Source organism: Apium graveolens, chromosome 7 (assembly GCF_009905375.1).
Source record: "Apium graveolens cultivar Ventura chromosome 7, ASM990537v1, whole genome shotgun sequence".
Lineage (NCBI taxonomy): Eukaryota > Viridiplantae > Streptophyta > Magnoliopsida > Apiales > Apiaceae > Apium > Apium graveolens.
The window spans coordinates 933,489-947,619 of record NC_133653.1 but is presented as its reverse complement, the minus strand read 5'-3'; the positions used below and the strand labels follow the sequence as shown (position 1 = coordinate 947,619).

The 14,131-nt window shown below is 37.4% G+C and overlaps 2 protein-coding genes and 1 long non-coding RNA gene across 3 annotated transcripts in view; 1 reads left to right on the top strand and 2 right to left on the bottom strand.

The window, feature by feature from the left end:
- The window catches only part of LOC141671305 (uncharacterized), a 328,936-nt gene that overhangs the window by 68,087 nt on the left and 246,718 nt on the right, over window positions 1–14,131 (bottom strand). The window lies entirely within an intron of this gene.
- Window positions 1–14,131, top strand: part of LOC141671511 (uncharacterized) — a 73,589-nt gene that overhangs the window by 11,905 nt on the left and 47,553 nt on the right. The gene's annotated exons all lie outside the window — the stretch shown is intronic.
- Window positions 11,535–12,788, bottom strand: LOC141671513 (E2F transcription factor-like E2FF). Its single transcript, XM_074477784.1, has 5 exons — window positions 12,777–12,788; window positions 12,573–12,659; window positions 12,415–12,487; window positions 12,264–12,325; window positions 11,535–12,167 (listed from the first exon to the last, which is right to left on the bottom strand). The coding sequence occupies exons 1-5, from the start codon at window positions 12,786–12,788 to the stop codon at window positions 11,535–11,537; spliced, it is 867 nt and encodes a 288-aa protein (XP_074333885.1).

Genomic DNA, 14,131 nt, shown 5'->3' with positions numbered 1-14,131 from the left:
AGTAAACAATTACATTATTATTTATAAACAAATCCACAACCATATACTATAGGGGTTAATTATCAAATAGGTCACTTACTGCGTCCAAATGTATAAAGTGAGTCACTGATTACAAAACTACAAAATTGACTCAAATGAGTCACTCATTTAAAAATTTATATCAAAAATATTATTGTATCGTTAGTCGAAATTCTTAAAATTATTATATATTGAGTTTCACACATTTTTTATGAATGATATTACATCCAAATGAAAAGTTCCGAGTTCTACTATTTTAGATAATATTGTTAGATTTTTAAAATTTCATCAACTATTTATTTTTAATTTTTTGGTTGTTTCATCTGATTTAATTAACTTGGTAATTTAGCTGAATTCGTTTTACTTGTTTAGGGTATTTCAATTCGTATTGTTTATCTATACATGTATGTTTGACTTTAAATTTCAAGTCATAAAGAGCACTCTTAATAGTTCAAACCAAGCTTACATGTGTGTATAAATGGACACTTGATGTCCAGCTGAACACCATAAATGGGTGGGACTAATTGGATCTTTTGCTTGAATTATTTTAGTTTAAAGTCATTTTAACTTAGCTATTGCTGTATATCACGGTCCTACTGCAGTTACACAAGCTTCATTAGATTGCTAAAATATATCTTATATTTAATCATGGGTCCTGTTCCCTGACAATCATGTGTCAGGGAACCCTTAACCAACACACTATCTCCTGGTCGTTGGATCGTGGATCCAACGGCCAGGAATTAAAAAAAAATACGCGGGTCCGCGCTTTTTTTCCGCAGAATGCTACCCTTTCCGCATTTTTTTTGCGCGGAACATATTTCCCTTCCGCGGATAATATTAGCGGAACGTCTGTACTTGCAGTTTATAACCTTAAAAACGATCACACTTTCATTTTTGTGCAGCATTTGTCAATTTGGAGAGCAAATTTGGGGGAATTCTTGATTTTGTTCATCCTTATTCACTAATTACATTTGCTAAGCTCAATTTCTTGCTTTTTTATTATTTTAGTTATGGATAAGATGTTTGTTCGGTTTCAAGATAGAAAAGCTTTGAGAAAAAATGATAATGTTGTAAATAGTGAGGTTGTTGATATTAGTGATAGTTGCCTACGTAATGATAATATAAATTATATTAACCTTGTTGATGATTGTGATGAAAATGTTTATGTTAGTGAACATAGATTTGAAAATAAAGATTTGCATGAAAATAGTGAGTTTGTGCATGAGGGTGGGGATAAGAGTGTTGTTGGGGAAGAAGATATTATAATTTCTTTCTTGAGTCAAAATTTCCCTAATTTGGTGGCCGCTGAAAATATAATTAGGGCCTATGCTTTGAAAAATGGCTTTGCAATTAAAATCTAAAATACACAAAGGCGTGTGGACAAAACAATATATGCTCGTACTTATGTTTGTAATTTAGCGGGAGAAAACCGTGATAAAGAACCCGTAGAGGATGAAGAAGTTTTGATAGGAAGTGTCAGTAGTGAGAAGAAGAAAAGGCGTAGAGATAAACTTCCTAGAAGTGGATGTAAATTTGGGATCTATGTGATTAATTGGCGAAATACAAGGCATTGGGAGATAACATCGTTGGAGTTAAATCACAATCACGATGTTGTGTCGCCTTCTAAGATGAATTTGATAAAAAGGGAGCGACATGTAACCGCCGCCCAAAAGAATTTAATTAAGAGTTTACATGTTTCGAGTATTGCGCCTAGACAACAAATGAATATATTTAGAAAAATGCATGGAGGAGAGGAGCAAGTAGGGTTTCATGCCCAACACTTGAGAAATGTCGTGCGAGATTTTAGAAAAGATAATTTGGGTTTGAATGATGCGCAAGCGGGATTGGATTTGTTACATAGGTTAGAAGAGGAGAGTGGAAGAAATTTTTTTATTCGGACTCTAATTGATGAAGAAGGAAGATTGAAGTGTCTTTTATGGGTTGACCCCCGGTCGTTGTTGGCCTACAAAAAAATTGGTGATGTGGTTGCATTTGATACAACATATCGAACAAATAGGTATGCTATGTCATTTGTGTCGTTCACCGGGGTGAATCATCACTATCAATCGGTTCTCTTTGGTCTTACACTAATGCGTGATGAATTGAAGACTACATTTGAGTGGGTTTTAGGTACTTGGTTAGAGGTCGTTGAAGGAAAAACACCTTTGGCTATTATCACCGATCAAGATCAAGCGATGGCGGGGGCAATTCAATCTCAACTACCGAACATGACATATTTGTTGTGTTCGTGGCACATTAGTAACAAATTTCCGGAGAAGCTCTCAACCTACTATGCAAAGGAGGAATTTAAAGGTGACTTCAACAATTGCATATATCACTCGTTGACCGAAATTTTTTTTGAGGATAGGTGGAAAGCATTGATCTTGAAGTACAAGTTGGAGGATAATACATGGTTGCAAGGCTTGTATAAATTGAAGCATAAGTGGATTGATGCTTATACACGTAACATTTTTTCCGCGGGGCAAAAAACAACTTCAAGAAGCGAAGGAATGAATGCCTTTTTTGATGCTTATGTAGGGTCTTGCACGGGGTTGAAAGAATTTGTCGAGGGTGCACAAAAAGCATTAGAAAGACAATTTATGCGTGAGAAAGAAGAGGATTATAATACACGTCATAAAATTCGTTGTATGCGACTGAACACCGCCTTGGAGCAACATGCCGCTTCCATTTATACGAGAATTCCCTTTATTTAAGTCTTTTTTTTATTTCGATGTAATTTTGTCAAACTAGACAAGTTAAGCACTTATTTGGATTTGAATTGCGACAATTATGTAATTTCTAATTTGTCATTGATCCATTACTTGAAAACTTATTATGTCGAAATACAACTCTTTCAATGTGATATGAAATAGAATGCAACTTTATTTTGTAATATTTATGCTTGCCATGCATGGGAATTTACATGCAAAGTTGGAAAAATGACCATATGTTAGTCAATATAGTCAAGTACTTCTTAAATTTTGGAAGTCATAAGAAACAATATTCTAATCAACATTTTATTGCATAATCCAGTTCATATAGTTGAAATACATCATTATTTTACAGATTTCACATAAAATAGGGGATAAAATTTCCAGAATCTTTCTGATCTTTCCGCGGAAAATAACCTCGGAAAGCATTAATCCTTCCGCGCTTATTTTCCGCGGAAATGATAGAAAGATTTTTGGAAATGTTCCTTCTGGAAAGGCACATCCCACCTGTTTTACAGGATACCAACCAACCAAGCAACATTCTATGCACAATCAAACAACAGCAACCTGTAAAATATAAGAAAAAAAATTCGCCAAATTTAGGCACCCCTCCAAATATGGGCCAAATCGCCAAAAAATTACAAAACCTCAAATTTTGATATTTCTCCAAACCTTTTAAAATTTGCACACAACTGTATGGGGGCCATTATATATACAAATCAATAAAAAATAGAAATAAAAAACTAAAAGGGGGACGGGAAAGGGACCCGGTCGATAAACGACCGAGAGAAACGAAACAAGTGTCAATTGTCATTAAACCAAATAAAGGGGACGCGATGATATTCAAATGTAACGAAACAAGTTCAAATATACTACACAAGCATAAGATTAAGTCACAAGTTCAACTAAACTACACAACTAGACGAATGACCTAACTACAACTTTTTCCGGCTACCCACTCCATCCTTTGCCTCATGCGATGTGTTGGTATGGGTTTAGCCATCCCTCTTTGAAGCTCCTTTGCAATCCTATAACGAAAGATCTCCACGTCCGAGGCATCCCAATACACTTTAGCCAGGTCATATCCCTGCAAGGTGTAGTCCATATATTTGCACACGTACACACCGCAATCTGAGTAGTTATCTTGTTTAGGCATTGCATCCCAAACATGAACTAAAGGCTCTTCATCTAGGACATTTCTATTCTTGCCAACATAACGAAGCATTCCTCCAACAACTCCAACCTAACACACAACAAAAAATAAAATTAGTTCACGTAGGCAATAAGGAAAGATTTAGAAATTACAATATAAGGTATCATCGATGAACTATTACCACGCACTCTTCCTTTTCGGGATATTGAGCGTTGAAGTGCATAGGATCAAGTACCATCATGCCCCATTCCTTCACAGAAAATACCATGAGAATCCAATGGTTCTGGTTCACATTCGCAGGAGGAAATATGTAGTCCACCTGGTTAATTGGTGGACCTACCCCACAACTCGCCCAATTAACAAAGAAATGCATGGTCCTCGCAGAATAGGGACGTGAGTAGTCCATTTTTTTCGCCAACTCCATAAAAAGTGGATCCATGAAGTAGTATGAAGGCATTCTCGGATACACCCCTGCGGCAGCTATGGCCTCCTCACGATCACGCAACAACCACTGCAAGAAACATGTTATACGATAAATGAAACAAAAAGAAAAACATAAATGAAAGAAGGTCAAAGATTATACCATATAGGCATATATGATCCTATCATCTAGCCATCCTTTGGGTTCCAAACTCTGCATAACACTTGTGTCCAAGGTTCACTTAAGATCGTGTTTAATAGGACCACTCCCGGGAAAACCACCCAATCCCTAATCCCTCCTAATAGCGTCCATCCTCTCCCACTTTAGTCTCTTATTTATATCCCATTTCTCTTCCACAGGGCGACGAATATCTATCTTCTCAGCCCTGGAAGACGAGCCTGCTCCAAATATAGATGCCTGTGTCGGGGCCTGTGACACCTGCTGAGATGGCTGTGTCATGTCAATTACATCTGCCTCTCGAGTCTCTCCAACTTTAGGCCTCAGCGCCTCGGGAGAAAGATAAACATGCTGGAACACTGGAGCCATATATGCCGGACCTCTAACATCCTGCATGAATCTACAGTACGGCTCAAGAAACATAGGGGCAATCCTCCCAAACTCCTGCTCATACTCAGGGGGAATGCTACTATCCATAGCTTGCAGACATGCCAACCCCTTTTGTATCTTCAAAATATATTTGTGGCATATAATCAGATGTTACTATAATGCAAAGGAGGAAACAATTCTACAAAATATCGGGGAACCAATTATTAACAAACTTACAAGGTCAAATGCTTGGGAGTTGTTAAAAAACTCCCGGGTGCTGTACTGTGGCTCTGGCAATGGCTGTGGCTTCCCAACACGCATCCGTTCAATACCCGAGTACAACTGCATGTAGCCTGTGTCATCCACTGCGTCTGGATGATGAGCAACTACAACCTCGGGGTGCTGACTAAAACGGGTCCACTCACCAATCTCAGCAAACCATATACCTCGCCAGTCATAGGGATTAAATGGAATCATAGGCTTCCTATACTCTGTCATGTTAACAGGTGACCGTGGGATACCCTGTCTGAACCCGAACTGTCTCATCACCCTGTCTGAATGCTGATACTCTACAACATCATAGCATAGCACTGGAATCCTGGCAAGACCAAAGTAATGAGCCTCCCATTCCTCAGCCGATATGTCATGATCCCCATCTGAATCCTCCTCCACCTCGTAAAAATGGGCATATGGCGTCCAAGACACAATATCAGCTGCTACTCCATTAAACTCGCATCTATAATGTGGCAAACTATGATGAGGCGCCAATCTACTATCACGCCTACCTATAGCCCATTTTCTCTTAACAACAATCCCAGTCCCAAGAGCATCCTCATCCATAGGATCATCAGGAACAACATCAGCCTGCACCTTACCCTTCCCTCCCCTTCCCCTACCCTTACCCCTAACCTCCTTCACCTCCGTTACCGTCTTCCCCCTAACCTCCTTCCCTTGTTTCCCTTTCACCTCCATCCCCTTCGCCTCCTTCCCCTTCACCTCCTTCCCCTTCTTCCCCTTCTTCCCTTTAGGCTCCTCCTCCGCCTCCGCCTCCGCCTCCTCCTCCTCCTCCTCCTCCTCAGCTACCACCTCATCTACCGGCCTAGCCCAAAACTCAGCTACTGGATATGAATCCCTGATAGGATCGGGAAGTGCTCTCCCAATCAAGAACCGTTCATATGCCCACAACTGCAACAACCATGTACAACAGGCAATCCTCTTGGCCCCTTTCTGTGCTGCATGCTCGAGCCCCCTATATAGATATGAAAGAACTGCAGAACCCCAAGACCAACTCTGCACACCCGTAAGATAGCGGAGGTGTCCAATGTACTTCGGGTGCACCACATTCCTACTACTCGTAGGAAATAGAACAGAACCAACGACCATGAGCCGGTATGCCTGTGTGTGGATAACAATCCTCCTCGGACCAGGACCCGGATCAGCCCTCCCATATCTCTGATACAACCAAGTGTACTTTATGTCGGCTCTGGCCCATCCCGCCTTCACCTCCTCCTCATCCAACGGCTCAAACCACTGTTTCGAAAAATATGTTAAACCACTGTCCAGACCGTCTCCAACTTACGCATGACCAGCAACCAGTAAACCCAAAATATAGCCAACATCCTCCAAAGTCACTGTCATTTCCCCCTGTCTCATGAAGAAGATGTTGGTCTCGGGACGCCACCTCTCCACAAGTGCCGTGACAAGCCTGACATCATTCTGCAAAACCACACCCGGATTTGCAAACACACCAAAACCAATGCTATGCAACAAGTCCTTCTGTGCATCAGATAAAACCCACCTACGCATGTTCCTGTTCCCACAATAACACTACAAAGAACCCCGCTCATGTCCATCCCAAACATCCGAACTCACATGATAGGAGTTATCAAAGATAATGTCATGACTAACTGGACCCGGCAATATGTTATCCATCCTGAAACAATAAACACACAATTTAACGTTAGTTACTTCCACATTTAAAATTGACCGTATAATCACATCCACATGTACCAGAACCAGAATGTAACAAAATTTAGGCCTTGTTAATTCAAATCTCAACCAACACATTTCAATCATTCAAATCTCAATTCCAAATTTCTATGAGCAGATGGCTATTGGCATAAATGTAAGCTACGGACTCTATCATTATGGTTCATTCTTAGTCGAATTACAAGATTGCACCTTTGTCCGAGAAACTTTCATAGTCATACATAGGGAACACTGTCCTGGTCTCTGAAGGTAACTTAGAAATCAAAATAAGACAAGTACAAAACAACATATCTAGGATCGCAGAAACACTTCCAAACAATCGGACATAATCAACAAAAAATCAACAATCGGGTTCAACAAAAACACAATCGGGTTCAAAACACAATCGGGTTCAAAACAAAAACACAATCAATGGGGTCGAATTACATATACACACATACTTACATATACATACAAAATTATAATCCAATCAATTCGAAGTAAACAAAGAACAAAGAACAATCAATTCAATTTCAAAACCCTAACCCTAAGAACAGACTAATACAAAGAACAATCGAGAGAATCGAACCTTTGGGTAGAAAATGGTTGTTGGTTGGTTGTTGTTTCGGTTGAAATCGCCAGAAAATCGCCAGAGAAGTAGGAAGTATATGATTTTGGTGGTTGTGTTTGTGTATATAACTGATGGAGAAGAAAGTCAGGTTGTTATTAGTTTCTGCACGTTCCGTTAATATTATCCGCAGAAGGGAAATATGTTCCGCGCAAAAAAAGCGCGGAAAAGGTAGCATTTCGCGGGAAAAAAGCGCGGACCAGCGTATTTTTTTTTAATCCTGGCCAGGAGATAGTGTGTTGATTAAGGGTTCCCTGACACATGATTGTCAGGGAACAGGACCCTTTAATCATTATCTAATTTTGCAAGTAAGCAACCCTATATCTCCTTCCCTTACCTGTTATACCATACGACCTACGTATCATTCAACTTCATCATTAGATAATTCTACTTTTGCATATTGAAGGCATGTGTGTCTCTTTTGTGAATTATTGTAATCTGGCCAACCTCTAATTAATACATTTGCGAAGCTATAGATCGGAACAGCTGCTATCTACACGCTGAAATACCCACACAGCTACACAAGCCAAAATAATATGGAATAAACTAAACCAATCATTTCTAGGAGGAGATGAAGAAGGAGAAGATGAATTACTATATGATACACAAGACCTCTGTTTTTATCTACAGGTTAATTAATCCACACTCCTGATCTTGATTAAAATCAAAATTTCATTCATTAAATTTACTCTACCTGATATTAATTTAATCTACCAGAGAATATATGCTTTCACTGCCAGTTCGCTTACTGCTTTAGTCATCAAGCTTTTGGTGTGACCTTTTAATTCACTATTTGATTCTCGTGTTTCTGTTTTTATATTTTACTTGCATTGTGATGACAAATTGTATTGTTGTATAGAATGTAGAGTTGTTAATGGCGATTATGTAAATTCAGTGTTTGTGTAGGGAAATTTGGTTATAATCTAATCGAGTATAGAGCCTAATCCCGGAGGACTCGAATTTAAAGTCCAATTTATTGTAAAATAGTATTCTGATTTTCATTAATAGATTCTCTAATATTAAAACGGGCTTTCAAAAAAGGGGAGTTTTAGAGATATGTATGATCCAAATGAGTCTGTCTATCTACTACTCCCTCCGTCCTCCCTCCCTCCTTTTGATTTGTTATCAAAACGATTGAGCACGGAGATTAAGAAATATGTATAAAGTAGTGAAAAATATAAAGAAAAGTTGGTGAAGTGGTGGACCCCATTGATTTTTAATGTATAAAAGGGAGATAGTGGGGTAAAAGTAGTGTGAAAAGGGAAAAAAGTGGGAAAGTGGAGGGACCCATTGACTATTTTTGGTAAGTTTTAAAATGTAAAGAAATGAATGGGATATCCCAAAAAGGAAAGTGTAAAGAAATGAAGAAAAAGACAGAGGGAGTAATATTTTGGTACGGCAGAGTTTATAGCTTTATGATGTAAGATTAGAGCTTTTATTAGCCTATGTTTGGTTCATATTGTTGGAAAATATGGGTATAAGTCCCATATTGGTAAGTCATATTTTTGAGCATTATGACTAAAAGATGTGTGAGATATGATGATATTCTCTTAATAATGGAAATTATTATTTTCCATTAGAATTTGGCTCAAATATTATGGCATAAATTAATTTGATTTTGTTTCAGATTAATTGATATGGTGTATGTCTTGATATATTTAATCTGATTCTGTTTCAGATTATTTATGGAATAGAGTAGTTTGCAAGTATTACACTAATTCCATAATTAATGATATTTAATTATGGAAAAGAGTAGCGCAAGGGTTATTTAATTGATGGGCTTTTTAAGCTCAATGTAATGTCCGTTAAGGACGATAATGAAATGAAGAATTCTTCTGCTTACTTGCTTGAGTCTCCTAATTTATGGCATGCTAGATTATGACATGTAAATTATGACACTGTACGACGTTTAAGTGCAAAAGAATACATACCTAAACTTACTATCGATCCAAAACATAAGTGTGAGACTTGTGTTGAGGCAAAATTAACGAGATCATCATTTAAACGTGTGGAAAGGAACACCAAAGTGCTAGACCTAATACATAGCGACATATGTGATTTAAAATTCGCTCTAACAAGAGGAGGAAACAAGTATTTTATTACATTCATTGATGATTGTACAAAATACTGCTATGTATATTTGTTGAAAAGCAAAGACGAAGCTATAGATAAATTTAAAATCTATAAGGAAGAAGTTGAGACACAACAAACTGAGAAAATCAAAACGATACGAAGTGATCGTGGAGGTGAATATGTTGAACCGTTTGGGGAATTCTGTTCACAACATGGTATAATCCATGAGGTCACTGCACCATACTCCCCTCAGTCAAATGGTGTGGCTGAAAGGAAGAATCGCACTCTGAAAGAGATCATGAATGCGATGTTGTTAAGCTCTGGTCTCCCACAATCGATGTGGGGAGAAGCCATCTTAAGCGCAAATAATATTTTAAATATTACGATGCGCAAGAATAAGGATGTAAGTCCTTATGAAATGTAGAAGAAAAAGAAACCAAGTTACCAACACCTGAAAGTGTGGGGGTGCCTTGCAAAGGTACTGATCCCTACACCGAAGAAGGTGAAGATAGGTCCTAAGACTGTGGATTGTGTCTTCATCGGATATCCTCCACACAGCATTGCATATCAGTTTCTTGTTCATGAATCCAAGATTCCTGATATTCAAAAGAATACCATTATGGAATCAAGGAATGCCTCATTTTTTGAGACGATGTTTCCCTGTAATCCAGGAAACTAACAACCTACGACGTCTAAACGATCTCATGAGTCTGTAGATGACGATAATGAGAGTGACGAAAGTGAAGACGAAAATGTGGGGGTAGTGAGAAGGAGCAAAAGACAACGAACGGAGAAATCCTATGGGTCTGATTTTATGACCTATTTGCTCGAAGAAGGTGACCCAAAAAACTTATAAGGAGGCGGTTACCTCACCTGATGGGCCTATGTGGAAAGAGGCCATCAAGAATGAAGTTGATTCAATTATATAAAATCATACTTGGGAATTAGTGGACTTGCCAACTGGTTGCAAACCATTAGGTAGCAAGTGGGTTTTCAAGAAGAAGTTGAAAACTGATGGCACTATTGATAAGTATAAGGCCAGACTTGTAATTAAAGGATACAAGTAACAAAAAGGCCTTGATTACTTTGATACATATTCTCCTGTAATGAGAATAACGTCCATAAGGATGATATTTGCTATTGCTGCAATGCGTAATCTAACTGTACATCAAATGGATGTGAAAACAGCTTTCCTAAATGGAGACATAGATGAAGAAATCTATATGGAACAACCTGAAGGGTTTGTTGTCCCAGGACAAGAAAGGAAACTGTGTAGATTGGTGAAATCATTGTATGGTTTGAAACAAGCGCCTATGAAATGGCATGAAAAATTTGATGAGGTCGTGCTGGCCAATGGTTTCAAAATCAATGAATGTGATAGCTGTGCCTATTACAAGGATAACGAGAACAGCTATGTCAAGGAGAATGACAATGGCTATGTCATGATGACACTATATGTAGATGATCTACTTATTGCTGGAAGCAATGATAAAGTTATCAAATCTACAAACACTACAAGAAATATTGAATCAGACAATGGTTTTCCACCGTTGTCTAAAAGATGAATTTTTAGTTGTCTATCCGGGGGCAGTGTGTTTGGCACTCATACAATGGTTACGCACCATTGTAACAAATACATCACACAACTGAATATAAAACCTTTGTCTCATTTTATTCACACAACGCATATGACCCTTTCTAATATTCTACAAACAACAGTTTCTTAGCCGTTGTAACAATTTAGAGGCACAATAGTTAAAAATAGTGTTATGCGAATTTACTCCTACAACAGTTTATGTATAAATTTCATCTAGTTAAACAATGGTTTTTATTAAGAAAACAATACTTTAGACAACGGTTTTTTATTTTTGGGGTATTGTGTTTCAGCTATGCTCACAACAGTTTTTGTAATGACCAAGATATTGTTAGAAGAAAATAATTTTATAAAGTAAGACATACAATGGTTTTAATAATTTTTAATGGCTTTCACACAATTGTGTACCAGATCAAACTCATTTAAAACAAATCAAATAGTATTGTTAAAATAAAACTGTGTCTTAATCCTATTGTAAAAATTACAAATAATTGAGTAAAAGGACCAAACACAAAACTCTTAGACAGATGCCTCTGCTGCTGCTTCATTGAGTTCTCATCATTTTCTTTTTGCACATTATGTTGCTTGGCATATGTTGGCATAATTACGTTCTCACTGGACCTGCACTTGGATAAAGAATTGTCCTTGAACCTCTTTGAAGCAGTATTCGTAATTTCACTTCCAAACACCCTCCTCCTGGTGTCATATGAATCAGAACCAATACTGGAATTCTGTTTTATCACCAACCGCCTTAATGCTGGTTCCCCACGTTCTGGATCCTTAGGCAGATTCCCCTGGTGCTGCTTTGATGAGTTCTCATCATCTTCAGTTTCCACATTAATTTGCTTGGCATATATTGGCACATGTACCTTCTCACTAGACCTGCAGTTGGATATAGAATCTGTGAATCTCTTTGAGGCAGTATTTGCTATCTCAGTTCCAAACACCCTCATCATGGTGTCATTTGAACCAGAACCATGCTCATGTGCATTACTAGATTTCTGTTTCATCCCCAACCACCTAAATGCTGGTTTCCCACTTTCTGGATGACGGACCTACAAATTCACAATATCGTATTTAGGAAAAATTAGATTCATTTTACAACTATCTTAGGCCTTTTCTCACATCAGTAAATCCTGAATATACCTAACCTTTTCAATAAGATTCATAGATGCAAAGACATTGGTAATGTCATAGAGGCGCCTCGCTTTAGCTGTAGAATTTAATTATATGAGGAAAATAAATGTACAGTAGATCATCTACAATTTAGATTGTATGGTGAACAGTGGCAAGGTCATTTACTTCGCATAGCTGTTGAATCATGCACATCACCGGGCAATGCTGTTGCAGCACTGTCTAGGGAGATAATATCCGCCTAAAGGGACAAGAAAGTTTAGAACATATAATTGAAATAACAACTAGACCTTGAAAAAGGCATGTAAAAGATTAGCATAACTTACACCAGAACGAAGGAAAAGCTTGACAAAATTCTGAGCAAGCAGTGCCAGAGATTTTTCCTTGCGGTTTTGTAGAAAAAATGCCAGAAACTAATGTAATTAGAATAAATCTCATTTAAGGGTAGCCCTTAATCAACATGACAATACCATTTCCTTTAATTAAGGGATGTATTTGAGCAACAGGTATCAACACATATTCCAACCCACAATCATAAACATACTTATTTCACAATACGAAAGTAATTTTACCAGTTTTTGTACATGAAATAGACTTCTCTTGCTGGAAGAGATTCAAGAAACTTGGCAACATACTTCTCTAACTTTGTCAAGTTCTCTCCATCAGCAGTAAGATTTATCAGGCAGCCTTCCTTTGAAAATAGACATTTACTGATCTCCCCAAGGATGATGAGATTTAATTCCAGTCAAGATCAATTTTCTCTTCAAGAGATTGTAGATACTCTAGATAACTGAAAGTACACACAATATACAAATTACATTAAGCGCACCAATAATGGTACAATACTTAATTTCTTGGATACACTGAAGAATTGAAAATATTGTATATAGGCATTTATGTCCTTACTAATACCATAGTCAGCATTACAGGGCGGAAAATTCCCCCACCATCAAACTCTTATCATATTTTTTTTTCAAGTGCCAAAAGTGTTATTCAATTCAACAGCTGTCGTTCAACAAAATTACAAAAACTATTCGGCATTTCAACATATCAACCAAAGTAAACAAATTATAAAAACAACCAAATCACAAACCTACGATCCAAACAAAATCCAAATCATATACAAATACAGAGGGAGAGGGGAGTGAGGGAGAGAGAGAGAGATTAGAGAGAGAGATGAGCGAGAGATGTATATACTTGGAAACAGTCTCTTTATGAACCTGAAAAAAATGAATAGACATGCTACCAACATTAGAAAGCTTCTTCTAACAAAGATGACATTTAAAGTGTTTAGCTTTCTGGTGTTGTTCCAATATCTTCTTATCATCAAACTCTCTATCTGCTGCAATCTTCTTCTTCCCCATCCCAGACTGATATTCAATTCTATTCAATACCCATTCCCTATCTAGATTACTATCAACAAATGAGGCGATTGATGAAAATCACTGCATCGATGTGATTTTAAAAAAAAAATAGGTAAGAAACTGGAGAGGGAAGAAATCGGAGATGAAAGAACGGCACAAGAACAATGAGGGAGAAGAGAAAGTCAGAGATAAGATAAGACAGAAATCAGTGGAGATAAGGGGGAGATATGGGGGGAAATGAAATTTGGTGAAAGGGGGAAATGAAATTTAATGAGAGGGAAGGGGAAAATTGAGTTAAAATGTGTAAATAGGTTAATAAATTCTTTAATTTAAAAATATTATTATTTAATTATATTTATCGTATTACATATTAGTGTAAAAGAATTAATTAAAATTTTCTTATTTAAAAATAATAATATTTTTATACATGAATGTTTTTAATATTATACAATTACCTTGTAAATCGGGAACTAATCTCGTTGTTTGGAGTGATATTTTTACTAGATTTTTCTAATCCTGGC

Bases quoted from the DNA above. Each gene is read 5' to 3' on its own strand.
- LOC141671513 (XM_074477784.1), bottom strand. The intron at 12,488-12,572 runs GTAAGTTATGCT...TTGTCCCTTTAG, and splicing joins AGCTTTTCCTTCGTTCTGGT to GCGGATATTATCTCCCTAGA. The intron at 12,326-12,414 runs GTAAATGACCTT...TAAATTCTACAG, and splicing joins TGATTCAACAGCTATGCGAA to CTAAAGCGAGGCGCCTCTAT.